Source organism: Aulonocara sp. 'chitande type north' Nkhata Bay, linkage group LG14, assembly GCF_057382095.1.
Source record: "Aulonocara sp. 'chitande type north' Nkhata Bay isolate Kocher_YH1m ecotype deep benthic linkage group LG14, A_spYH_male_GT1.1, whole genome shotgun sequence".
NCBI lineage: Eukaryota > Metazoa > Chordata > Actinopteri > Cichliformes > Cichlidae > Aulonocara > Aulonocara sp. 'chitande type north' Nkhata Bay.
This window is the reverse complement of record NC_141357.1, coordinates 12,695,563-12,721,287: the sequence shown is the minus strand read 5'-3', so window position 1 is coordinate 12,721,287 and position 25,725 is coordinate 12,695,563. Positions and strand designations below refer to the sequence as shown.

General features: G+C 43.0%; 1 protein-coding gene and 1 pseudogene across 2 annotated transcripts in view; one reads left to right on the top strand and one right to left on the bottom strand.

Moving 5' to 3' along the window:
- hip1 (huntingtin interacting protein 1) overlaps positions 1-19,052 on the top strand; it is a 51,196-nt gene extending 32,144 nt beyond the window's left edge. For both annotated transcript variants that reach the window (XM_086261011.1, XM_086261012.1), the window contains exons 12-31: positions 492-589; positions 872-944; positions 1,035-1,218; positions 1,356-1,444; positions 1,565-1,681; positions 1,854-1,955; positions 3,854-4,048; positions 4,184-4,331; positions 4,443-4,529; positions 4,678-4,785; positions 12,085-12,221; positions 12,321-12,431; positions 12,592-12,650; positions 14,258-14,351; positions 14,453-14,553; positions 15,365-15,470; positions 15,589-15,712; positions 15,803-15,864; positions 16,604-16,721; positions 16,812-19,052. In XM_086261011.1, the coding sequence (XP_086117137.1) occupies positions 492-589; positions 872-944; positions 1,035-1,218; positions 1,356-1,444; positions 1,565-1,681; positions 1,854-1,955; positions 3,854-4,048; positions 4,184-4,331; positions 4,443-4,529; positions 4,678-4,785; positions 12,085-12,221; positions 12,321-12,431; positions 12,592-12,650; positions 14,258-14,351; positions 14,453-14,553; positions 15,365-15,470; positions 15,589-15,712; positions 15,803-15,864; positions 16,604-16,721; positions 16,812-16,822 (2,124 nt within the window). In that variant the 3' untranslated portion in view covers positions 16,823-19,052. The remainder of the gene's footprint in view (positions 1-491; positions 590-871; positions 945-1,034; positions 1,219-1,355; positions 1,445-1,564; positions 1,682-1,853; positions 1,956-3,853; positions 4,049-4,183; positions 4,332-4,442; positions 4,530-4,677; positions 4,786-12,084; positions 12,222-12,320; positions 12,432-12,591; positions 12,651-14,257; positions 14,352-14,452; positions 14,554-15,364; positions 15,471-15,588; positions 15,713-15,802; positions 15,865-16,603; positions 16,722-16,811) is intronic.
- On the bottom strand, positions 6,528-8,500 carry LOC147314240 (homeodomain-interacting protein kinase 1-like; annotated as a pseudogene).
- Positions 19,053-25,725: the final 6,673 nt, after the last annotated feature.

Here is a 25,725-nt window from a genome sequence, read left to right as displayed (position 1 = left end):
CTAGAGCCTTGATTTCCAAATGAAATACACAATTTACTTTTATCTGGAAAGATACTTTGAACCACAGCAGATGTCCTTAGTCCAGGTAAAACATTTTCAGTGCTGTCTCTGGTTGACAAGTGGTTTCATTTTAGGAATGGATCGGTTTCCTGAAGATGTCTGAGCGTGTGGTGCTCTGACCACAGCCTCAGTCAGCTCCTTCTCTGCAGGCTCTTTCTGTGCCTGCTTGTTGAGGATGTCAGTGATGATCATCTGGGCCGCTGTCAAGTCAGCAGTTCTCCCCATGATTGTGCTTGCGTGTACTGAACTAGCCCATCAGACACTCTGAGTAAATTACAATCCAAACTGTACAAACACAAACTGTAAAGGAAATGTTCTAAATACAAGAGATACTGGATTTTCATGAGCTATCATAATTATCAAAGTAAAAAAAAAGTGGTGACATGTTTCACTTTAGGTTGCTATGTGATTTGTGTGTTTATCCTTTTCAGGCTCCTGTGGAGACAAAATTCGACGACCTGTTTGGCACCTCGGCTGCTATCGACCCGTTCAACTTCAACAGTCAGAACGGCATGCGCAAGGATGACAAGTGAGTGTCATTACAGGAGCAGAGTGACATGAATAAACACTTATTGTATATAAAATTGCCCAAGCGCTGCGTAAACATGTCTCTGGTGCCTGAATGGTACCGTGTGAATCTTGTTCTCCAGTTTTATGTAGAGCAGCAGAGATGACAAATATTGCCAAGTATTTCTAACAGTCCAGGACACACGTGTGCCATCGTACCCCAAATAGCTAAAGTTTTGCTTATGTTAACAACAATCTTGTAAGATCAGATTAGATTCATTTTTATCTGTGATGTTAATGACAGAGACCGGCTGATCGAGCAGCTGACGAGGGAGATCCAGGCCCTCAAAGAGGAGCTGGAGTCTTTCAGACTGGAGGTAAAAACAGCAGCTTTTTTCCTAACTTTATCCGAGCAGCATCCTCACAAAACGTATGACCTTTTCCCCCTCTCTCCTGTCCGTCGCCAGAGCGGCCGGTTGTGCCAGGCTCTGCGGGGGCGAGTCAACGAGCTGGAGGCGGAGCTTGCCGAGCAGAGCCACCTGAGGCTACAGGCTGTGGGAGAGAGCGAGTTCCTGAAGGCCGAACTGGACGACCTGCGGAGGGTCAGGGAGGACACGGAGAAGGAGCAGAGAAGCCTAACGGAGATTGAGAGTAAGGCTTTGTTTATTCTACACCGGCACATTATCTACTCAGTCAGCGAGTCGAATTTTTGGTCATGGTCATCTGACATAGCCGCTTCACCTGCTGTGTGTGTGTCTCTCTGTATGTGTTCACGCGACTTTTACCAGGAAAAGCTCAGGCCAACGAGCAGCGCTACACCAAGCTGAAGGAGAAGTACACCGAGCTGGTTCAGAGCCACGCAGACCTGCTGAGAAAGGTGAGACCCTCTACTTCATGAGATCCTTAGATCGCAGTGGCCTCCTCGTGTCCTTTATTTCTGTCAAGCTGAGGATCTGCTGTCTGAATTACAAGTGTTTCTTTGTGTGTCTGTATGCAGAACGCAGAGGTGACCCGGCAGATGACGGTAGCTCGGGCGGCACAGGATGAAGTGGAGGCGGTGAGGAAAGAGATGCAGGAGAAGGTGAAGGCCGCTCAGGAGGCGGCGGACAGACAGGTGAGAACGAGGCTGGTTTGGTCATCACTGCCAAACGTGTACGGAAAGCAGTACGGTTTCGCTCCAAATGGTGTGCAGAGTTTGGTAAAGTTGGATTTTTCTGCCGCAAAGTGACCAAACAGGCTGTTGTTTTTAAGATGTCTGAAGTTTAATTTGGGCTTTTCTTGCTCAGGAGCGGGAGCAGCTCGAGCATCTTCAGGAGCTCCAGAGAGAGCTGGTCTCAAGCCGGGCAGAGCTGGACTCCCTGAAGACCAGCGTGGCCTCTTCGCAGCAGGTCTCCCTCTCCTCTCCTTTCTTCGCTCAGATCCTAAATCCAGATCCCGGAGTTGCTGTGAAAACTTACAAAACTAATTTATAGCCCGCTCCCTGCCCTTTAACATTAATCTATAAAAACACCAACTAACACAAGAGTGTGCGAAAAGATTAATGACATGGGTGACCTGTGTGATCTTTATGTATAAAGTCTTATAATGGGGCGCTGACACCACACACTCTTATTCTAATCATCAATTATTAAATGATCTCAGTCACTCTCTAGCTTGGCAGCAGAGAAGGGACAAAGTTAAATACAGCTGGTATCCTCCTGTGATCCTGGAGCACACCAAGCCTCAGATCTGCAGATTTTTCTTCGAAGGAGTCAGGCTTTCTTGGCATTTGTAAAGTGATCTAAAGCAATAATTCTCCAGGCTTTCTGAAAGTTTGTCAGTTTTTCATCAGACGCTGGTTCCGGTTTGACCCACAGAGCTGTCAGGGGAAAACGAGGCTTATCTCTAATAAAGGTGCTCATAGCAAAGCTTGTTGGAATTAAACAAATGAGGGATGCTCAACACTTTTACACAGTACTTTTAAATGGTAACAACACATCCCGGACAATGACTCAAAGATAAATAACCGCTTTTCTGTCACAATCGCGCTCCATAAAAACACACTCCGTCCCCGTCCATCATCCACGCCCTCCATTTCTTTTTCATCGTCTCCTCTCTTAATCACGACTGTTCCTGTACGCGAACCGCTTCAGAGGCTCAAAGCGCAGCTTGTGTTAGAATTGATATGCTAATTCGTTTGTTTGACATCAGCGATTGAATAAAACGATTTTCACAGTGGAGAAATTTAAACAGAAGCAATTGTTATGTATTCATTTTTTCCCCCTCACCGCCTCGTTTCTTTTCTTATTCGCCTCTCGGTTTGTTTGTTGTTTTTTTTTGTCATTGCTGAGCTGAATAGAAAAAGTTGCAGAAAACAAAGAGAGAGCGAGAGATGAGAGCGGTAAAAATCTTGCACAAACATTAACTGCTTATGGAAACACGGATATTTAGTCCCTTACATTAGTGCAGCATTTCATTCCAGGATCTTAACTACGGATGTTTCAGAGGGGAGAAAAAAAGCTGGAGCTAACGAGATCATTTACAGGAAAATTCATAACGGGATAAGCGTAATTTAAACATAAATAAATAAATAAATCCCTGAATCATGCTGTTAACCCTCAGGATCCCCGACGACTGTACCGTTTCTCTGCACATGCTCTGTTCCCTGTGCCTTTCATCCGTCTCTCAGCCTCCCACTCCTGACTTCCTATTCTTTGCAGCATCCACTTATCAACTCCATCACTCTTTCTGTCCTCCTCCGCCTCTCTCCAGTTCTTTTCGCTCCCACAGCCCACATTTTATCGCTCTTGTCACTTTATTTTTCCTTCTCCCCGATGAGCAGCTCTCACACCGCAGCTTTAAAAAGCCTAACAGTTCTGTTTCTTCTTCATTTCCTCCTCTGTCTGTCGGACCTGCCGGCACCCAGGCTGTAAGTCTTTCACCTTTTCCTGCTTTTACACTTCACTATCTACCTGCAAATAAAAGGGCAGGCACTCAGCTCAAGTTCCACTGCTCTCCTCCAAAGACAGGAGGATGTAGCTACATTACAAAACCACAAATTCCCAGAGTTCCTTTATTTAAAGGTCAACCCCAAAGCTCTGGGGTCTGAGACAACATGGTTATTGTGGTTAAAGATGAAGTGGGGTTTTTTTGTGTGTGTGTTTGGGTTTTTATAGTGAGGTCAGAGCTCTTCCTGATCCCGACAGCTGTGAATTATCCTGACCATCCAAATCGTTTCCTTCTGTTGTTCTTCTCACTTCATTGTTTTTGTTTCGTAATCCCTCCATGTTTTATTTCCTCGACACAGTCGAGCGAGGTGCTCGGCACTCAGCTGGCAGCGTTGGAGTCGGAGAAAGCCGAGCTGGTCCAGTCGTTGTCGAAGGTGGAGGCGGAGCTTGCGGCCCGGGGGGAGGAGCTAGAGCGGGTCCAAAGCTCGCTGGTGACTGAAAGAGAGAGCAGGGTGAAGAGTGCTGAAACCCTGCAGAACCAACTCAATGAGAAGGTGATGAATTCAAACATCTCCCCTTGTAAACTTCTTAATTTTAGTCACTTTAAATCGAGCACGTGGGAGACGCGAGCGGCTCTGAGTGTGCAGATTGCGATGTTTGTAAGTTTGACTGTGTGCGTTTGTCCACAGGAGAGCAGGGAGCAGGCGTTAGAGAGCCAGCTGGCAGCGGCTCGTTGGGCCAGCCTGCAGGGCGCCGTGGAGGAGGCGGAGAAGATCATCCAGGACAGTCTGGCTCAGATAGACGACCCGGCGCACATCAGCTGCACCAGCTCGGCAGGTCAGAATCTGACGTGTGGATTCTGTGCAGTGCAACTGTGAACATCACCTCTTTGTGTAGCAGCGTGTTCGTGTGCATGCGCTCATCAAGTGTGTCGCTCCATCTCTGCAGACTACCTTGCATCCAGGTGTCAAGCCTCCTTAGAGTGTATGGAGAGATTAAATTCTACCAGAGTGGCCTTCCTGGCTGACAACACGGGTGAGACGAAACAGAATGTGAAAGAAAAAAATTAGTTATTTGTTTGTAATTTGTTATCTTTTAAAATCACGCTGTGTTAATGCTGTTAAATAAAGCTGATGAATATTTGTGATAATTTTTACTTTCTTTTTTCTGCTGTTTTGTGCAGGTGTGTCTGAGCTGGTGCGTGCAGTGACCCAGTCTGGCCACCTGGTGGGCGACACCATAGTTCAGGGTAGTGCCACCTCCCACATGGTGCCTGTGGAGCAGGCTGACGGTAAGATTGTTCTCTGTGAGAGGTACAGAGAGATGATTTCAGTTTATGGAGATTTTCATTTCCTTACTTATCTGAACTGTTCTGATCCTTACACTCACTGGTCACTTTATTACGTACACCTTGCTAATACTGGGTTGGACCTGTTTTTTGCTTCAAAACAGCCTTAATTCCTCATGGCATGCTTTAAATAAGGTGCAGAAAACAACCTACAGAGATTTGACATGACAGCATCATACAGCTGCTGCAGATTTGTGAATCTCTCGTTCCACCACATCCCAAAGGTGCTGTATTGGATGGAGGTCTGTTGACTGTAGAGGTCATCTGAGTACAGTGAAGTCACTGTCTGCTTAGTGATGTGAAATCATCATCAAATCTAATTAAAAGCCAATCTAAATAAATGAGCCTTAAGCTGCTTTATAAAGAATAAATACATTCAAGGCGACGTAACGATGGAGGGAGAGCATTCCACAACCTGGGGGCCACTGCTCTAAAAAAAATCTCCTCTGGTCTTAAAACGTGTTTGTGGAACTACCAACAGCCTTTGATTAGATGATCTCAGGCTGCGAGAGGGAGCGTGGGGTTCTAAAAGATCAGAAATGTAGAAAGGGGCATCACAATTCAAAGCTTTAAAAGTCAGTACCAAGATTTTAAAATGAATTCTAAAATGTACTGGAAACCAGTGTAATGAACATAAAACTGGTGTAACGTGCTCTCTTTTTCGTGTCTTAGTTAAAAACCTTGCAGCAGCATTCTGGACTAACTGGAGACAGTCAAGATTCCAATAAGCCAGAGGACTAATGGCTCAGAAGGCCCAAATGAAGCTAGTAATGTCCAAATATCTAGCCTATATTAGTTAATATTCATTAACCTATGTAAAGAGCACTTTTGCTCTGTTTCAGGTAAAGTGTAAATCTGCACCATTTTCTATTCGTCTTTTTTCTGCTGCAGCAATCAAAGTCTGATTTATTAATGACAAACCAGTGGTAGAAGCATAATAACATCAAGAAAACTGGACAGTTAAAGGATTTTTTCTTTATACATTAAAAAAATTTATTGTTTGATGATCTGAAATGTTTAAGTGTGACAAACAAATACAAAAAAATGATTTTTCACACCATTGTCATATAAAAATGACTCACTTCCTTCATTCTGTTCATTGACCCCATTGTGAACCACTAAAATGTTTTATAGTATGTAGTATATACATATATATATGTATGTAATATATATTTATTTTATTTATTAATTTTTGGGTTTGTTTTGTTTTTTGCACTAAATTAGACAACATCAAAATAGCGTTGACATTTTTGTTATTTGTGTTTTGTAATCTTTATAAAAACCTAGAAAAAAACACCTCTTAATCTTTGGTATATGGCGAGGTGCTGTGGACATCCAAGTTTGTGACTGTGTCGATTTTTCAAATCAATACCATGGTTGCATCTACTGAAAATCTCTGTGAAGCTTAAATCTCAGTGACCTTGACTTCAAGGTCAGAGGTCAACTTTTCTGAAAATTGGAGGCGTTTCACATTTATAACACAGGTATGTCTACTAGGAGGCTGAAGGGTAGCACTATATATTTATAAACAATCAAAAACAACAATTTATTTCCAATTTGTATGGAATTTATTTCTGTAAACATGGTGTTTTAGGTCAGATTAAGGGACTGATGTGATGGTAAGGTGTCCGCTGCTCTGCTTTGAATATTGGAATTGCTAGTTCCCCTAGAGTTTTGGCCACCCCAGCAATCAGAAGATTCCCTATGAGCAAGCATTTAGCGACAGTGGGAAGGAAAAACTCCCTTTAAAAAGGAAGAAACCTTCGACAGAACCAGGCTCAGGAAGGGACAGCCCTCTGTCACGACTGGTTGGGGTGGGGGGAGTGAAAATTTAAAAAAAAAAAGCCAAAGTGATAATTATTGGAGCAGCTTAACTAATATTTCCAGTGTAATTTGCTGTTAATATCCTTTTCCAACCCCAGTTTGTGTTTTTATCACTTTGGTCCAGGGTGGAAGATGCCATGCTGGAGATTGACTCTGTATGGTCTTTCAGTGTTGATACTTGGGAACCTGTTGTAGAGGCCAGGGCTGAAAAAGGGATGCCGTAGAACCTGAGAGGGTGTTATCCACTGGTGTGCATCCAAGGCCAACATCTCTTTAATTAGGATGACAAATAAGCGTTGGCCATCTTCGGGTCCTCGTCTAAACATCATTATTTGTTCGAGGTCATCCAGACGTTTAAGTTTTATGTATCTTGTCTCCAAAGATTCATATCCTGTCTCATATTTAAATTGTTGGCTGGTCTTAAATGTCCAGCGCTGTTGGTTGTAGTTGTAGTTGTCTTTTGTGAAATAGTCTTCAGTGTACACGCCAGGATCGAGAACATGATCTGGTGGCTGACCCTGAGTCTCTATGATGAATTTCAAAACATCATATTTTTTTCCAGGGTAGAGTGGCACGCCTGTACCGAGCTCCACAGCCACCAGCCCCAGAGACCACATGTCACATGCTTCATTATAAGGAAGGCCAAGCATAACCTCAGGTGCACTATAACCAACTGTCCCCACACGGTCACCAGGCATCACTGCAGACGCAGGACATGCGAGGCCAAACTCTATAAGTCTGACTTTGACTGGAGACTCATAGCGGTTTACAACCATGATGTTTCCAGGTTTGAGGTCAGCGTGCACTATTCCCAAAGAACCCAGGTGGGACAGAGCATTTGTGAGTTGACCTAAAATTGGCCTGACTTCGCTTATGGGGAGACACCGGTTATTCGGGTCCCCTATGTAGTCCACAGGCATTGATCTAGGAGTTCAAATTTCAGGCAAACCCGCTCTCTGTCAAGGAAAAAGCCGTTCCATTTAACAATGTTGGCGGCATCTGGATCCAACCTTCTCAGCTGCTCCAGGATGAAAATTTCCTTTTTTGCCTGTTGCAGAATATCAGTGCGGTTCTTGTTCACCTTAATAGCCACAGCTTGGTTGGTTTTGGTATCACGGCATTTGGCTACAATACCAAAGCCCCCTTCTCCGAGGAAAGCCTCTACCTTGTAGTGGTTTCCCAAAATGCTCCCTTCAACTATTTCAAGCTCATCTGAGCTGAAGGATGGGCTGGCTGACGTGTGTACGAATACTTGCTGAAAATTCAACCGAGTTTTGGAAACTGCAGTTGATTTTCTCTGATCTCTTGCATTTCAAGTTTGAAGGGTGCTGAAAGACCACAGGGTTTTGTGGTCTTTCGGCACTAATGTCAATGCAAGGGGAACTCTTAGGGTTGAAAAAGGGATGCCGGAGAACCTCCGACGGTGTTATGCGCTGGTGTGCATCCAAGGCCAACATTTGTTTAATTAAGCTTACAAACAAACGTTGGCCATTTTCAGGTCCTCTTCTAAACATCATAACTTGTTCGAGGTCATCGAGACGCGTCAGTTTGATGTATCTTGTCTCCAGGGACTCATATCCTGTCTCGTACTGAAATTGCTGGTCAGTCTTAAATGTCCAGCGCTGTTGGTTGTCGTTGTCTTCAATGAAATAGTCTTCAGTGTACACGCCAGAGTCTAGAACATGATCTGGTGGCTGACCCTGAGTCTCTATGATGAATTTCAAAACATCATAGTCTTCATTTCCAGGGTAGAGTGGCACGCCTGTACAGGCTCCACAGCCACCAGCCCCAGAGACCACATGTCACTTGCTTCATTGTAAGGAAGGCCAAGCATAACTTCAGGTGCACTATAACCAACCGTCTCCACACGGTCACCAGGCATCACTGCAGACGCAGGACATGCGAGGCCAAAGTCTATAAGTTTGACGTTGATGGGAGACTCATGGCGGTTTACAACCATGATGTTGGATGCAGAGGATAAGATCCAAGAAAAGATTTACTTATCTGTCAGCTCATCAGCGAGCAGCCGCAGAATCACAGGTGCAGCTTGGCAGGGGATGGAGAGTGAAGACACAAAATCAACAATGACTTATGGCAAAGAGACAGTCTCAATGTTATTCTTTATTTTTTCTCAGTGTCTTCTTGGGGGTATGTGTATATGTGTACGTGATATTAAATGAATGTTTAAGTGCAGGACACTGGGTATACCGTATTTTTCGGGCCGAAAGGCTCACTGTCGATAACGGGCCTGTTTTCATACATAAGGTGCATTAAGCGAAACAAAACAGTCAGATAAGTCAAACTTTACTCAATATTCTTGCTTCCTCTTTTCCGTACCATTGATTCATTAATGTTGAATTCTCTCGCAGCTGCTCCAACTTCTATCGAGTGGGAAAAAGTTAGCGTTCATCCACTGGTTTCACTGTGCTAATCTTATGGTAACATAGCTGTGTCGCTAGCGATCACGTAGCACATCATTATATACCAGCTAGCCCAACTTCAGTAACCCTACAGAAGTCATTGCTGTTTAGTTTTCGGCCTTCATTTATGTTAGAAGTGGTAGCAGAGCTGTACGTTTTAATTTGTTCAGAAATCTCCCAGAACATGCTACATCAATGAAGTTAGCTCGCTAGTTTCTAGCGAGCTAACTTCATGCTAACTGTTTGATATTTCTCCTTCCACAACACTGACACTGAAAAGCTGTGTGAAAATGGATCTAGCTAGTGACAGCTGCCCTCTCCTCTTAGCCACAGCTTACTTCTTTACCCCGTTCTTCATGTTGACCATGTCTGCACACATAAGTCCATTGATGATTTAGATATGCGTTAACTTGCGCTTTTGAACAGCTGTACCTAATAAAGTGACCATTAAGTGTATGTCTGTTTATCGTGTGGCGGGACACTCACATTGCAGTCGCAAATAGTTCTTTAGTCGTGTTTTAAATACAGAATGTGAGCCAAAACAGGCCAGAATAGAACAAAAGTGCTGACTTCATGCAGATGTAATGTTTTCGCCCTCGGGGAGATGGCAAGTCTAAACATGCCCAAATATAATAGAGTTCTGGCCAGCACTTATTTTACTGCAACAAAAGAAAAAAACAAAACCTAAACACTGGGTCAAAACCACAGGCTGCAGAGGCTAAGGATCAATGAGGAGCACTTAGCTTTGACTCGGTGTGTGTGCTTCCATACATTGCCTGTGGAGCCTGTTTACAGTTTAGAGCAGGGGTGTCGAACGTACGGCCCGCGGGCCGGATCAGGCCCGCAAACGGGTTTAATCTGGCCCATGAGATGATTTTGTAAAGTATAAAAATGAGCATCAATTTTTCAATAAAGAAACTGCTGTTCCAATCGTGTCCATTGGATGGCGCAATAGCAATTGTGAGCTACTTTGTTTTGCCCACGAAATTTAAACCTGATGTGCTTTGGCACCCTTATTGCCCCAATATGTCTCTGTCAAAAAAGAGAAAAGTGGATGCAGAGTGTTCCAAGAAAAATGGTCATCCTCCTATTTATTCACGGGAGTGAATGGGAAAGCTGTATGTTTGGTGTGTTCCCAGCATGTTGCAGTGCTGAAAGAATATAACCTCCGTCGCCACTATGTGAGTCTTCATGCCGACAAATATGACAACTTTCAAGGGCAGCGGAGAAGAGAGAAGGTGAATGAACTGTTGGCGGGTCTGAAGAAACAGCAGTCTGTGTTTACTCACAGACATCAGTGATGCTGCAGTGAAAGCTAGCTACCTCATTGCTCATTGCGCTGGACAGGGTCGGAGTGGACTGGTCCCGCGCTGTCAGCCTGGCTACAGATGGTGCGCCCTCAACGATCGGGAAGAAATAATGGATTGGATTTATATAGCGCTTTTCAAGGCAGGCGTTGTAAAAAAAGTTCAGAGATAAAGTGCAATCTGCAAATGGAGGACGTGATTTTTGGACTTTTCACTGTATTTTGCACCAGGAGGCTTTGTGTTGCAAGTCACTGAAAATGGATAACGTCATGAAGGTGGTCATCCAAACTGTTAATTTCATCCGATCCAGAAGCCTCAATCACCGTCAGTTTGACAGTCTTCTCAGAGAGAAAGACCACATCTATGGCCTGCCATACCACACTGAGGTAAGATGGTTGAGCCGAGGTGCTGTGCTGAGGCGTTTCTTTGATTTACGAGGAGAAATTGTTGTTAAACGGTTTATGGAAGAAAAGGGCAAACCAGTGTTAGAATTTCATTCCGCAGAATGGATGCAGGACCTTGCATTTATGGTGGATGTTACAGAGCACCTGAATAACTTGAACAAACAGCTGCAAGGACGCAACAAAGTTGTCACGCAGTATTATGACAGCATGCGTTCTTTCAAGTTGAAGCTGTTATTGTGGGAGACGCAGCTCACTTCCCCTGTCTGAAAAATGTGTGCACGATGTGGCAGATATGAAGCGGTTTAAAGATAAAATAACGGGACTGTTACTAGTTTGAGCAACGATTTCAGATTTTTGGTGAACTGGAGAAAGACTTCAAAGTTTTTTGCTCGCCGTTCACCGTGAATCCCTTTGATCTGCCCGTCCGGATCCAACTTGAAATAATAGACTTGCAGTGTGACTCGGATTTGAAGGGCAAATTTGCCGCAGGTGGCTTGAACACATTCTATCAGGATCTCTTGCCAGGTTACCCCAACTTGACAGCCCTCGCTGCAAAACTGTTGTGTATCTTTGTGAGCAAGTTTTCTCTGTAAAGAGCACATCCTGAAGTTAGCTGACGCTCAGGATGTGAAGCCTGATATTGATGAGCTGGTGAAAGCTAAAAGATGCCAGGTATCAGGAGTCAAATAAACTATGCAACCCCACTGAAAGTGCTGCATGAGACTCCCTGATGTAGTTCTGTGATCTGTGATATACGTCTGTGAATCACTGAGGCACTGTGTGTTTGTGTGTTCTTTGTCCTCAGAATTTTCAAATAACTTGATGTTTTATGATTATTAGCTATGTTGTGCCTGTACTATTTTGAACATACTGTCCACAGGCTCTAGATTTATTTTTATGTTGATCGTATTAAAACAAAGAAAACAATCTGAAGTTGTTGTTTTTAAGTTATATATACAATGATTTTACCAGTCCGGCCCACTTGAGAATAGACTTTTCTCCATGTGGCCCCTGAACTAAAATGAGTTTGACACCCCTGGTTTAGAGCAAATCATCTGGCTGTCAGGTGCTGCAGAGTTATATTTTGGCTTCCTCCTGTCAGAGTGTTCGTCTGCAGCGGTTGACACGTCTGAGGAGATATCGGTTTAATTAACACTCCAGCTTCAGCTGCTTGTGGCACAGTCATATCCCAGAGTTCAGAGTATAAATCTGGTAGCTCAAACACTTAGTGTGTGTGTTTGTGGATTTATAACCCGTGCATCCTTCCTGCCCCTTTTTGTGTGTCAGCCCTGTCAGAGAGTGTGAAGGTGTGCGGGGCTGAAGCTTTGGCTCTGCTGGGACTGATGAAGCAGCAGGACGGCCTCGCTGCAGCGGACAGCGGCAAGCTGAAGGCAGCTCTGGAGGCCGTCCTGGCCACGGCAGAGGTGGGTAGAGATAAAGAGTCGCTCTGTCTCCGCAGCCGCTTTGTGATACGATGGCTAATTTCTCCCTTAATGTGAATACTTGACTTTCCGCTATTTCAGAAATTGCGTCCTCAGGGTTTGGAGCTGCAGCAGGGGGAGCTGGGAGACCTCGTGGAGCAGGAAATGGCTGCCACTTCTGCCGCTGTGGAATCAGCCGCTGCCAGGATAGAGGTGCATAAGTGTGTTTGGGAGGGGTGTTTAACTTTGGTCATCAGGCACCAGGTGTTTGTGCGAGTGTCCAGTGTGAAAACATTGTCCCCTGTTTGACTTTGCAGCAGTATTAACCTCTCACTCTTCTCCCCCCCTTATGCTCCTCTGTGCGCGCCAACAGGAAATGCTCAACAATTCTCGAGCAGTTGATACAGGAATCAAGATGGAGGTCAACGAGAGGTAATGCTCAGATTAGGACTTGTTTTTTTTGGAGGGGGGGCACCGCACGGAAGCTGAGCAGATTATCTTTTTCCTATAACATCATTTTTAGTTAAATGTGGGTTTCCAAAGATAACTGACTGTCTGGCTTTTAAAGCAGCTGCAACCGTGAGCCTTTCTACACTCATGCAACAGCGTAAAACTCGGACGAGCGGACATTCAGCGACCTTTAAATGAGTTCAGAGTCATGTAATGTCCTCGCTCTAACCAGGCAGCACCCTCCTCCTAAAGCAAACAGTCACACAGTGCACTGAAGCTCTGATATAGACCTGCCAAACATAGCACAGACAACAACGCCACATTTTACCTCTAATTAGAAACAAACTTCAACCTCAAGCTTTTTAACTTCCGGTGGTTTTGTTTTGGTTTCTCTTTCCTGCACAGCAGCAAAATGCTTTTGAACTTTAGAAGAAGTTGAGTCATCTCCAAAAACTAACTCAGCATCTTCTTCAACAACAAGAAGCTCTCCACAAACCTTCACCAAAGCAGTGTTTACCTTCAAGGGAATAGTGCTGTAAATAACTAGAAGTCACTATATAACATGATACTACAGTATATTTCCTGAAAATACTTTCTTTATAGATATAACACATTTTGATGGAGAGGTCAGAGGTCAAATGTGACACAATACGTTGACGATACACCCCACACTTGTAAGAATCATAGTTTCTAAATTGGAGGCTTTTTGTTAATTTTCCACCAATAAATGTTTAAGTGAACTTTGAAGATGTGAGCTAAATTTTAATGGATTGTTAACATGACCTCACTCTACACCACTACAAAGTGTCAGAATGACACACACGCATACAAACATTACCAAAAATGTGCAAATGTTGTGTTTTTTGGTGGCGTTTTGCCTCCTTGGCAGAGGCGAGTGTTCCTAAGAGAGCGGCGAACTCCTCCATCTCATTTTGAATAAATAACACAGACACAAGCCTGCAGGTATCTGTTTGTATTCTGATGTGCGCAATCTGAGGAAATGAAGCGGGAAAGGAAAGGGAGATGGTTTTCATCAACCGCGAGATGTCGGATAGTCACCTGCTGAGTGCTGATGTGTGAAGAGTTTCATAAATTCAACCACAAAACCAAAGCTTGACATTTGAAGCCAGCCTGACACTTGTCTTCAATGCAGTATTCTGTCTTTTCAGCCTCATTAAATAAACGTCGGCCGTTTGTCGGACCCACAATAAAAAAAGATCGGGTTGATTAGGTTTCTCTGGTATTCATCCAGGCTGTGTATTAACTCTGTGTGCAAATTAAGCTAATTAAACTTTCTCTTAACTCTCAGGGTGACTTAATTATTCATGTAAAAAAGGAAAAAAGTGTTTAATCTGTAGCTGCTGTGGGAGATGATCATGCAGAGGAACAAACAGCCACTACAGCTGTAACCAAAACAAAACACACAAACTGCACTGAGGATTTGGGTCAGTGGTGCATCAGTCGTGCATTAGCTATCGCTACAAGCTGCGTTCAAGTTATCTGCAGGTACAGCTTCTGAGCTACATCAGGCTTGCTTGAGCTGGAGAGCTGCAGGCAGTGATTGTCTTCTGCTCTGTCGCCCTCTGCAGGATCTTGGCCTCCTGCACAGAGCTCATGCAGGCCATCAAGGAGCTTATTTTGTCTTCCAAAGATCTGCAAAGGGACATCGTGGAGAGTGGAAGGGTGAGTCACACTGCAGCTTTATGTTACTGGTATTTTAGCATAGTTTAAATAAACTCAATATCTAACATCTAATTTAAACATGTTTGGTGTTTGTCCACCAGGGGGCAGCCTCCATGAAGGAATTTTATGCCAAGAACTCACGCTGGACCGAGGGTCTGATCTCTGCCTCCAAAGCGGTGGGATGGGGCGCTACAGTCATGGTGTAAGTAGCCTTCCTCTCCTCTGTGAGTCTTCCTCACAGCAAAGTATTAAAGTGCTTGAAGGCTGAGTGCTTGCTGTGGGAAAGTTGTTGATGATGATGATGATGAGCAAAGAGGAGACTTTTTTTTTTTTTTAGAAGAAGATTGATAAAGCGAACACTTTAAGGCTTGTGAGGTTATTTACAAAGTTTTAGTTTCTTCTGAGCGTGATGCCCAGGAGCTCTGGCTAGTGACAGGGAAGATGACATCGCAGATGCAGACTGCTTCCTCTGAAGCGTTCCAGGGCGCACACTTAGAGATGGGATTAGGTCGGGCAGTCGTTCAAAGCAGAAAAGGAGCAAAGTGAAATTGTTCAGGCATCCAAGCAACCTCCTAGATGTGGCGTTGGTACAGACTCTGTTAGCTGAGTCAGTGTTCCCCAGGATGAGCTGCGCTCTCTGCTTAAAGTGCTGTATTTTCAACAAGTGGAATTGCCAAATACAAGAAACCAGTAAAACTATATTTAAAAAAACCTTTGAATTTCAACCACAGGTGGACAAACTTAACAGTTTTGTTCATGTCCTGTAGTAATGATGGCTGTTATCTAATGTTATGTAAATGTTATGCTATAAACACTTACCCTGATGTGGGGTATAGTTTATGTTTTAAGGAGTCGTTTTCGTTGTTTCTATGTGTGCTTTGGTTTAAGATGCTAGCCGCGTTAACACTATAAAAATCTCCAGTGTATAAAAACTCTGTTTCCACTTCCTTTCTAGCTTTAAATTAAAATCAGAGCTTCCCTTGAGTTTGTTTTGCACTGTGTTGTTGTTGCAGGGATGCTGCTGACCTGGTGGTTCAGGGCAAAGGGAAGTTTGAGGAGCTGATGGTGTGCTCACATGAAATTGCTGCCAGCACAGCACAGCTCGTGGCTGCTTCCAAGGTGAGCAAAGAAGTTGAGCTTTTTTGAGAAAGCTGAAAACGTTACTTTAGCAGTTAACTCTAGGGAAAGATGTTAAAGATTTCACGTCTCTCGCATTATTGCTGCTCTCCTTCTGCAGGTAAAAGCAGACAAAGACAGCGCCAAGCTGCACCGCCTGCAGCAGGCGTCCCGCGGCGTCACACAGGCCACCGCGGCCGTCGTGGCCTCCACTAAGTCTGGGAAGTCCCAGATTGAAGAGACAGGTGAGTTTTAGTTTCCTATTTCCTGATACCTTAAAAAAGAAAGGAAAAAAAACCAAACAACCACAAAATATTTATGCCGGTCTTTTCTAGACACTATGGACTTCTCCAGCATGACTCTCACCCAGATCAAGCGACAGGAGATGGATGCACAGGTGAGCGAGCAGCCGACAGTCTTAATTAAATCAGGAGGTGACCGTAACTTCATCCGAGAAGCTTTTCACAAGGTGCCTTTCATTGGACGTGGAGTAAAAATAGTCTCTCCCTTTTGGCCCCAAAATAATCACAAAGTCTTATTTTTAACGAGCGAGCCGCTCGGGTAGGCGTGCCGATCCGAGACTCTGAAGGTTCGTTTTTCATCGTGAGTGAAGCCAAGGTTCATGTGAACACTTGAGTCTGTGTTGTGGCTTTGCTTCACCCACACTGAAAGAAAAACACGGGAAGCTCTGAACCTTCTCTCACACACACAGACACACACACACAGCTCATTGTTGGAAACGCACACAGGGCTCCTATTTTAAGATGTGTGTTTTAGTTTAAGTCAGACCTGTTTAAACAACAGCTTTCATCTGGTTGTTTAGAAGGTTTTCTCTCACTCACACACAAACACACGAGCCTGACATAATTCAGCCTGGATGACAGTTGGATTTTCCGTGTTTGAGAAAAGTTAAACAGCTGTATCTGTATCACACCGTGACACCCATAAACCCACGCTGGCAGCTGTGGCTGCGTTACAGTTTTAAATGTAATAAATCATCAGCTGTTGCTCGATGAAAGGTCGTCTTCTCCCTTGTTTGTTCAGCTTCGAGCCGATCTGTTTATAGTTTTTCGTTTTCCAGGATTTGAGAGGGGAAAGTGATTAACAGTCCTGTGAACGTGTCGGCGTCTCCACAGGTCCTGGTTCTGGAGCTGGAGACCCGTCTGCAGAAGGAGCGAGAGCGTCTCGGCGAGCTGAGGAAGAAGCATTACGAACTGGCCGGCGTAGCAGAAGGCTGGGGCGAGGATGAAGAGGGTGGGCACCTGCGTTACAATTTATGCACGGTTTTAAAAAAACCGTAGCAACAAAAACACTTAAAATCTGTCTCCTCCTCGTCCTCCACAGGCACAGGCTGATCCCCGCCACCGGTGTCGTCACCCCACTCCTCCTCAACCCAGAAGACCGGCTTCTGTCTGCCTCTTTCTATTTATAGACACACTTTTCAGCCTTTCTTCTCCCTTGTTATTTTTTTAATTATTATTTGTTTGTCTGTTATCCAAGCCAAATGAAAAGGTGCTTCTTTTCTAAACCCGCTTCTCCACCCATGTCCCGAAGCTTCCATAAAGGACAGCACCAAGGGCTCAGCAACAGCGGAGGATGGGTGGGGGTGTTAGTGGTATCGGAGGGACGAACACGTGCACACGAGGAACGGTGTGAAAGACGACCCACAGCCCGGCTTCGCGGCCTTCCCCCCCGCTCCTCCTCCTGGACTGTGTTGGGAAAACTCAGCGGCGAGGTCTCTTATTGTCGTTTCCCTCCTCGCTGCACAAGTTCTACTCGTCATCCCGGGACGCACCGCACAAAGGCCGAACTCTGAGGAGCAGGACGGAGGGGGGAGATGAGTCCACCCAGCCCACATTCGTGTCTCCGTAACATAGACGGCGTGCTCTCCCATTTAAAAACAGATGTTTTTGTCCTGCGCGTGAAACCGCGGGAGCCCGAGACGCTTCTTTTTTTCTCACTGTGAGTTCTCACCTTATTGAGTCCGCTTCGCTGGACTTTCTGCCTTTCACCTCCTCACCATTGTAACGACCATGACTGTTAACTTAAACACCGACCCCTCCCACACACATAGACACACCCCTGATTTTTGGTCTTTATTTTAATAAGCGCTCAAATAGAACGGTCCATGTGCAGGAGGGTTGGGTTGCAAAGTAGCACACACACACACACACACACACGGTCCCTGTGAACTACCTCATGCTACATCATTGGAGGTAGCCGTGCATCAGGGGAAGGTTTAGATGAGCAGGTTTGCTGAAAACACTAATAACATGGGTCTGATTTTTCAGATTTTCCTTCTTATACTGGTTAAACTGGGGAACAGGGTAGCGAGAGGCAGCCCTCTTTATTATCGTTATTTTTTTTAAATATAGAGCTCGTTCTGATGTCTTTTTCTCTTCATCAAAACACAAGTTTTGCTCCTCGGTTCAGTAAAGACAGAGACCCTCCTCTGCTGTCTCGTCACAAGCTTAGCCCAATAAATCAGCAGGAGAAGAAATATCCATGAGAACTTTGACCTTTCTTGAAGTCAGACTTAAACGAGGACTCGAGGCCATTCCCGCTGCACAAACCTTTAGATCGGCCCGGTTTGATCACGTGACCCAGCCTCTCGCCACGCACAGCGGGGGACCGACTGCCGTTATTTTCCCTGAATTCCTTCTCTGAGTGACAGAGGGATCACGGGGTCTGGGACGAAAGCAAACTGCAGTGTTTTTTCAATAGCTTCCTAAAGACCAAGTAGCTGTGGACATAAACTACAAGCCTCCTGTTGTTGGAAATAATATTTTGCTTGCTTTTAAGGATTCGGTTTAACTTAAACAAAACAGTTAGTTTCCTAACTTCCTGCTGAACCCGACGAGCTGCCGTTTGGCTCTGGACTCTGAAACCTGAGACGAGCAGGCGTTTATCTTCAACCCTCAACACGTTACTTACCTTCTTTCTATTCGATGACCCGCGGTTGGTGGTGGTGGGGGTTTGTCTCTCTGTGTCTTAACGTACTTTAGTTTTGGACGCTCCGCTTCAGCTGCATATCTCTAAAAGGTTGTGACACTGGGTAATTTAACAGCTGCTGGTCGAATAGTATTTGCCAATAATAATAAGAAGTATTATCTGCAGTGCTATTGAGTCCAGGTCTTTTTGTACTAAATGATTTTTAGCTGTAGTCTGTCACTTCTTCCACATCTGGACAACACATCTGGTAGCTGACTTCAGTAGAAGAAGAAAACCTCCATAAAAGAAAGAAGCATTTTCTTTGTATGGATTTTTTTTTTCCAAGTGTCTTGAAAGACTGGATTGCACCTCGAGTGATATTTTGGGTTTTATTTTATTTTATTTTATTTTTGCCCAAATTACCTTTTTATTAACCTCTCTCTCCCTCTTTGGCTCTCTCTCTGGTTCATGTCTGTTTAGTCCTACCAGCTCAGCCAGCCTTTCAAACTGCCTCACACTGTAGTCAGAGAGAAACAGATACTCACATAGCAACATTGAAATATGTCTTTGTATAATATACTAAAACTATGTTGGTGGGTTTGTTTTTATTTTTTCAGTTTTTAAAAATAAATATTTCAGCTCATTAATACAGACCATGGCGTGACTGCGTCTCCTTCTTTCCCTCGTTGGATCTTAGTTCTGGGGAACAAACCAAAGCCTGTAAAGAGCACAGTTTTGAGAAATGTTAGTATTCTTGGAAGACGTCAACGTTGCACAACAGTCACTGATTGATAAATTACTTTAGTCTTTGCTCCGTTAATCCTTTTACCTGATAACGCGGTGGTCGCTGGGCAGATTTTGAGGATTTCCAAGAAATAAGTGAATAGCTGGTGGAGACGACGTGCAGACAAGTGCAAACAATGGCATCCTTATGTGCATGAGAGCGCAGTGGTGGGAGGGTGCAGCGGGTGTAGGCTCAATAACCATCTTTTACAGAAGCAATAACCCCTTCATGTGCGTTGGATCAGATTTGAAATCCTAATGCAGCTAATTGATTTTTCTTTTTCAGGAGCAGGGGTTGGGTTGGACTGTTTTCCAGTAAAAGGATTGACTCGAGTATTTTTTAAAGTGCTTTGTTGGCACTCACCTTTGCCTAGATTTTCTGGCCAATGAAAGACAAAAGAGGAAAAACTGCTAATGAATCAGCCTGAGCCACACCCTCCCCCACCGCACCGAGATATGGTTGGAGGCGCTGCGGGACTTGTGAGTAAATGAATCGGTGTAATCTAAAACCACTGTGCTGAGATTACATAAATCCCCAATCTGGGCTGCTCCAGGATCAAACGTGTCTCCTCATAAGAGCCTTAAATGCTCCTAACTGCAGTACAGCTGATTGCCACTGAGGAAGAAACAAAATACAAACAATACCACCTCACAGCAGCAGATCATCATTAACTCTGCTGGTAATGTCTGAGTTATAAACCCTGCTTGCAACTTTTAATCACAACACTATAGTTAAAGTCTGAGTCTTTCAGAAGCTGCTGATCTGCTGGGATTTTCCCACACACCCATCTCTATTGTTTATAGAGACCTAAAGGTCTCCTTTTCCAACCAAATATCCAGTAAGCGGCAGTTCACTGTGTAAAAATATCCTTTTGGTGTCAGAGGAAGATTGTCAAGCTGATTGGAAGCCAACAGCAGCTTGAATAACAACCAAGGTATTCAGAAGAGCATTTCTGAACATGCAACATGTTTCATAAAGCAGATGAGCCACAGCAGCAGAAGACCACAATCCTGTCGGCTAAGGTGAGAACACTGAGGACACAATTCAGCTCACCATAACTGCACAACTGAAGATTGGAAAAACATTGTTCTGATCAGAATTTCTGCTTCAACATTTGGACGGTAGGGTCAGTTTGGTGTAAAGGACCTGAAAGCATGGATTGTGCCAACAGATCAGGTTGGTGGTGTAATGGTGTCAGGATATTTTCTTTGCACACTTGGGACTCCTTAGTACCAACTGAGCATCATTTAAACATCACACCCTACATGAGTACTGTTGCTGCTCGTGTCAATTCCTTCATGGCCGCAGTCAAACCATCTTCTTATGGCTGCTTCTTGCATAATAATGCACCATGTAACACTGGTCAGATGATGATGAGTGAGTTTACTGTACTCAAATAAACCTCCACAGTCACCAGATCTCAATCCAAGAGAGACACTTTTGGGATGTGATGGAACGGGAGATTCACATGATGGATTTGCAGCAACTCTTTTATGCTATCATGTCAACATGAACCAAAACCTGAGGACTGTTTCCAGCACCTTGTTGAATTTTTGCAACAAAGAATTAAGGCAAAAAACGTCTCTATTACTACCAAGGTGTATCTAATAAAGTGTCTGCTGAGGGTGATTCAAACATTTATTTAATTTCAAAGTGTACAGGTGTGCTACAGAAATGCATCCCCTCTCTGTGACGGTCACAGCTGCAGTCAGGTGCAGACAGGCCACAGGTGTGCTCTGTTTACAGTCAGCAGGGACTGTAAACCTGCAGGCCCAAAACAGCAGTAACCCTTTTGTAGGTCAGTAAATCCTGTAAGCTGAGAGTGTTGAGCAACAACAACAGCAACAGGCTGAGGATCTGTAGAGCGGCACACAGCTAATCATAGCGACACGTGACATCTGAGGATCAATCAAAAATACGGTGAATACAATCAGGGCAGAACAGCAGATCAAAGGGCAGTGCGCACAAAGACGTTCGTCAGATGTGCAAAACATGTTTCTGAATATCTTAAAACGTGTCTATACAAAAAGAAGTGACCCTTCTGTCTGGTGCACGCTTCGGTCATCTCCACTTTGAGACCGAAACAACATGTCATGTACAAGTGAAGCACATTTAATAAATGAACTTTCCAAAAGCCTTTAAACTGTCCTCTCAAAGGTTGTTCAACATTATTGTTGAAATGACAAATATTCACTTTTTATTGTTAGCATTAGTTGTTACCATGGCAATAAAGCTCAGAGGACACCTTAGCCTAAATTCACTAATGTTAAAATGCATGCATAAAAATGTTATGCTGTCTCTACAGACAAAGAGATGTCATTAAAGCAGCTCTCTCTCTTTAAAGAGCCCTACATCAGTACATGTTGTTCCACTCCCCTCTCAGTGGCTCAGTGTGCAGCGGTGCTGAACTGTTTTGCTTTGTGCTGCTGTTGTGTCACATGGGTTATGTAGTGGGTGGTGCCTGTGAGAAAGACAGGGCTGAGCTATTTATAGCCTCTGCAGTCTCTTACAACAGGTCTCCTGGCAGCAGCAGCAGCACAGCCTCGGTCTGTCTGAGGATTCAGCAGGGACCAAGAAGCCCCACGTATGCAGCATTTTTTAGATCAGTGTTTACACTGACAGGTTCAGCACGATGGTTCACACAGATGGAGATAAACTGAACTGTAGTAGGTTATACAAGAAGAAAGCATACAGCATATAGCAGGTTCTGCACAAAGCTTTGTGAAACTGGCAAGAAGAGTAACTAGTAAACAATAGTGGTTTCAGAGAAACTTATTTTTTCCAAAGAGCTGCTGGTGACATATAATTGCATCCATCCTTTGCACATGAAACTAAAGCCACTGCTGTCCCCTGTGCACGTGGTGGTGATTCACATTTTCTTTTTTCGATTGTGTGTGTTTTCATGTGTTTGTTTTGCTAATGTGCTTCATTAGTTTCTCATTTGAAGGCCTCATGCAGTGCAGATCTCTCCCTTAAAGCTGCATCACAGCTGGTCTTGTACAAATCTGTTTTTATTTTTGTGCACATTACACACAGTTAGGTCGATTGGTTTTTGGATAATTCTTTCTATGTTTTTTATAATTCAAGGGGTGGAACAAAAAACACTTTAACAGATTAAAATAACAAAATCGCAATAACTATTTAAGAATTACAGTCAATTTTCAGTCTCAACAGTAACTCATTGAGAGGCAGTTGCATGGCCATGTGAAGCCCATTATCTTGTATTTGTTATTTGCTTACTGGAGCTCTCAGTAAGCAAATCCAAAAAGATGGCAGTACAAACAAAGGAGGCCGTCATTAGGCTGAACAACCAAAATTAAAGCCTTCAGCTGCCAAATCAACAGTCTGGTTGAGCAGCTGAGCGATACCAAAAGACCTGAAAGACCACAGAAGACAACTAAAGTGGATGATCACAGAATTATTTCCATGGTTAAGAAGGAAATCCTTAAAATCTAACCAATTTAAAATCAGATCCAGAAATATACTGATTAGAAAAAGCTTTATAACGCAAATAATATAATGTTTTAAAACATGCTGCAAACCCAGTCAAAAGGGTTCTCAAAGCAGCTTTTGGAGTCAACATCAGGTGATGATAAGCTGGTCCTGATGTTTCTAAACAACAAACAGAAAAAATGGAAAATATGAGTTCATGTGCCTGTCAGGAGAAAACCGCAGCAGGGAGAATTTCATAGTTTGATCCAGGAGTTGAAGTTTTATCACAGTTGCTTTTATACATATTTCAGGATGTGAGAGGAGGAGTTTGAACTCTTGTTGGCAGAGTTAAGACCACATCTGAGGAGGCAGAAAAATTATTTCAGAGAGCCAATTGACCCAGAGCACAGTTGTGGTCTGATTGGTCAGCCTGAAAAAATAAATGCTACAAATTTATCCTGTAAAATTAGCCGATCGGTGTGAACGGCTGCATTAAAAATACAATATACATGATATATTTGCATGAATAATCAAAGTCTACAATCAAGAGACTCTTTCATAAACATAAATACAGTTTACAACATGTGCAAATCAGTAGTTAGTTAGTTAGTTCAAGAATAAGGCCAAATTAGGCTTTACCAGAAAACATATAGAAGAGCCTGCACAGTCCTGTAAAGGAAAATAAATAATCTTTGAACAGATAACATGAAGATGAACTTGTACCAGAATGATGGGAAGAGAAAAGTTTGGTAAAAGACTTGTGTTCTGAAACATACCACATCATCTGTCAAACATAGCAGAGGAAGTGTTGTGGTATGGGCCTGTGCTCCCACTGGAAGCAGGTCACTAGTGTTTATAGATGATGTGACCGCTGATAGAAGCTGCAGGATGAACTGCAAAGTGTCAGGGCTACACGTTCTGCTCAAATTCAGCCAAACATTCCACAACTGATCAGACAGCATCTCATAGTGAAAATAATATGATGACTCAAAGAATACTGCAAAAGCAAATAAATTATGTGGTTCGTGTGAATGGCTGCATCAAGAATATGAGTCCAAAATATATTTTGCACACACAAAATATTTGCAGGAATTTTAATGTATAAAGGCCTTGATTCCCTAAACAGTTAATGCATATTTCATTTTTGTAAAACTACTTGAATTAAAGTTAAAAGTCTGCACTTTCACAAACTTACTCATAGAACTAGAGTTACATTAGTAACAACTACTCTCCTAAGTACTTTTGTGGAACTTTTTCTCTACATCCATTGTTCCCAGGAGGACAGATTTTACCAGGGAAACCACCCATTTAAATTGTAATTATGTTTTCAAGTTTTTACAACTACTCATTTTTGCTGCAGATCTACAACTCCTAGAACTCATATTCTCTATAGTCAATGTAAAGTATGACATTACTTCCCCTATGTCCTTCTTTACCTAACACTTGTCATAACACTCATATCATTTCTCAGATTTAAATACAGGGAGAACATGATATTTTTTTCAATGGTAATAGAATAGAATAAAATAGAATAGAATTCAACTTTATTGTCATTGCACATGTCACAATTACAAGGCAAGGAAATGCAGTTCGCATCCATCCAGAAAGTGCTTTAGCAATAATATAGATATATAGATATTATTATTATTATTATATATTATATATTATATATATATATTATATATATTATATATTATATATTATATATTATATATATTATATATTATTATATAATATTATTATTATATAGATATATAGATATTATTATATTATTATACTATTATAGGTATGAGGGTACAAAATATGGGTCTATTATGGGTATGTTACAATGTACACGGTATGAAGGTATATTATGAATATGCTATAGCTTTAAGTATGTACAGGCTGTAGTGAGTGTACAAGCTATGTACAGGCTATGAGCAGAAGGTTAAGAAAGAAGGTTAAGTGCTCTTTTTATGTTTTATGTCTTATATAGTAGTTTACTATGTGGAGGGGGGGTTCACACAGAGTTAGGTTTGAAGATGTTAGTCGATTTACTTACCTTTGGACGCAGGCTGTCTTCAGTCTTTGTAATAAGCAGACTCATAAATCACACTTTCTATCTAAGAGTAAACAGCCACAGTCTATTATCATCTTCTAAACACAATTCTATCACATGATTTATTTCTGTGGTTGACAGAGTCAATGTTGCCTTTGTCAGCAGGCTCAGCTTTTCCCAGCAGCCTCCCTGACCCCTCAGAAGCTGTCACAACAAAATGAGAGCAACATGATCGCATAGCACCAGAGTCGGCCAGCTTTCTCCAAATCTGTAATTAAAATTCATGCTGTGGCAGAAAGGTTGCATTTTATTTTAGTTTTATGGGCTCTTTAAAATGCTATTTTGTACTCGATGGTTGCTACGTTGTGTGCTGGGACTTAGAGATGAGCGGTCAGAGAGTGCACTGAGCTCGATTTAGGCCTGTGCTGCTTCATAACCTTTGGCATTATTCACCTTCTTACACACTTCAGGCCACATCACAACAGCTGACTGTACGAGCTGTGGAGCAGTTTCCCTTTCACGTTTGCCTGACGATACTTTCATGAAGAGAAGAGACGAGCAGGCCGGCAGACTCAGGCTGCTGACATGTTAGTAAGACAAGAAAACACTTCGAGTGACTCATTATTTTTGGCAGCAATTTCAGTGTGACCCACTAGGAGGATTATTTATAGCATGATACTGTTTGTGTGGATTAGTCATTTAGCTGTTTAGCTCTGTAAGCAGCTGTGGTCATTCTGAAGATTGCAGTTCATTTTAAACATATTTAAGCAAAATACATTCACCGAAGAGCATTAAAAAGACACAAACTTAACTTAATCTTCTCAAAGTAGCTCATTAAATTAGACACTGTTTTGGGCGGAGGTCATTTCAGTCCTTATTTCAGTTCACCAGTTATATAAAATGAAACATTAAATCCAAATAAGTCTTGACCTACCCCTCACTTCTTTATATATTTGTTAGGAAAATAGAAAATATGTGCAGCGATTTATTGACACGTGCAAACAGACAGTGCATCAGTGATGTTGAGGCCAATCTATGATTCAAAATGATCTAATGTGTGTTCTCTTATTCAG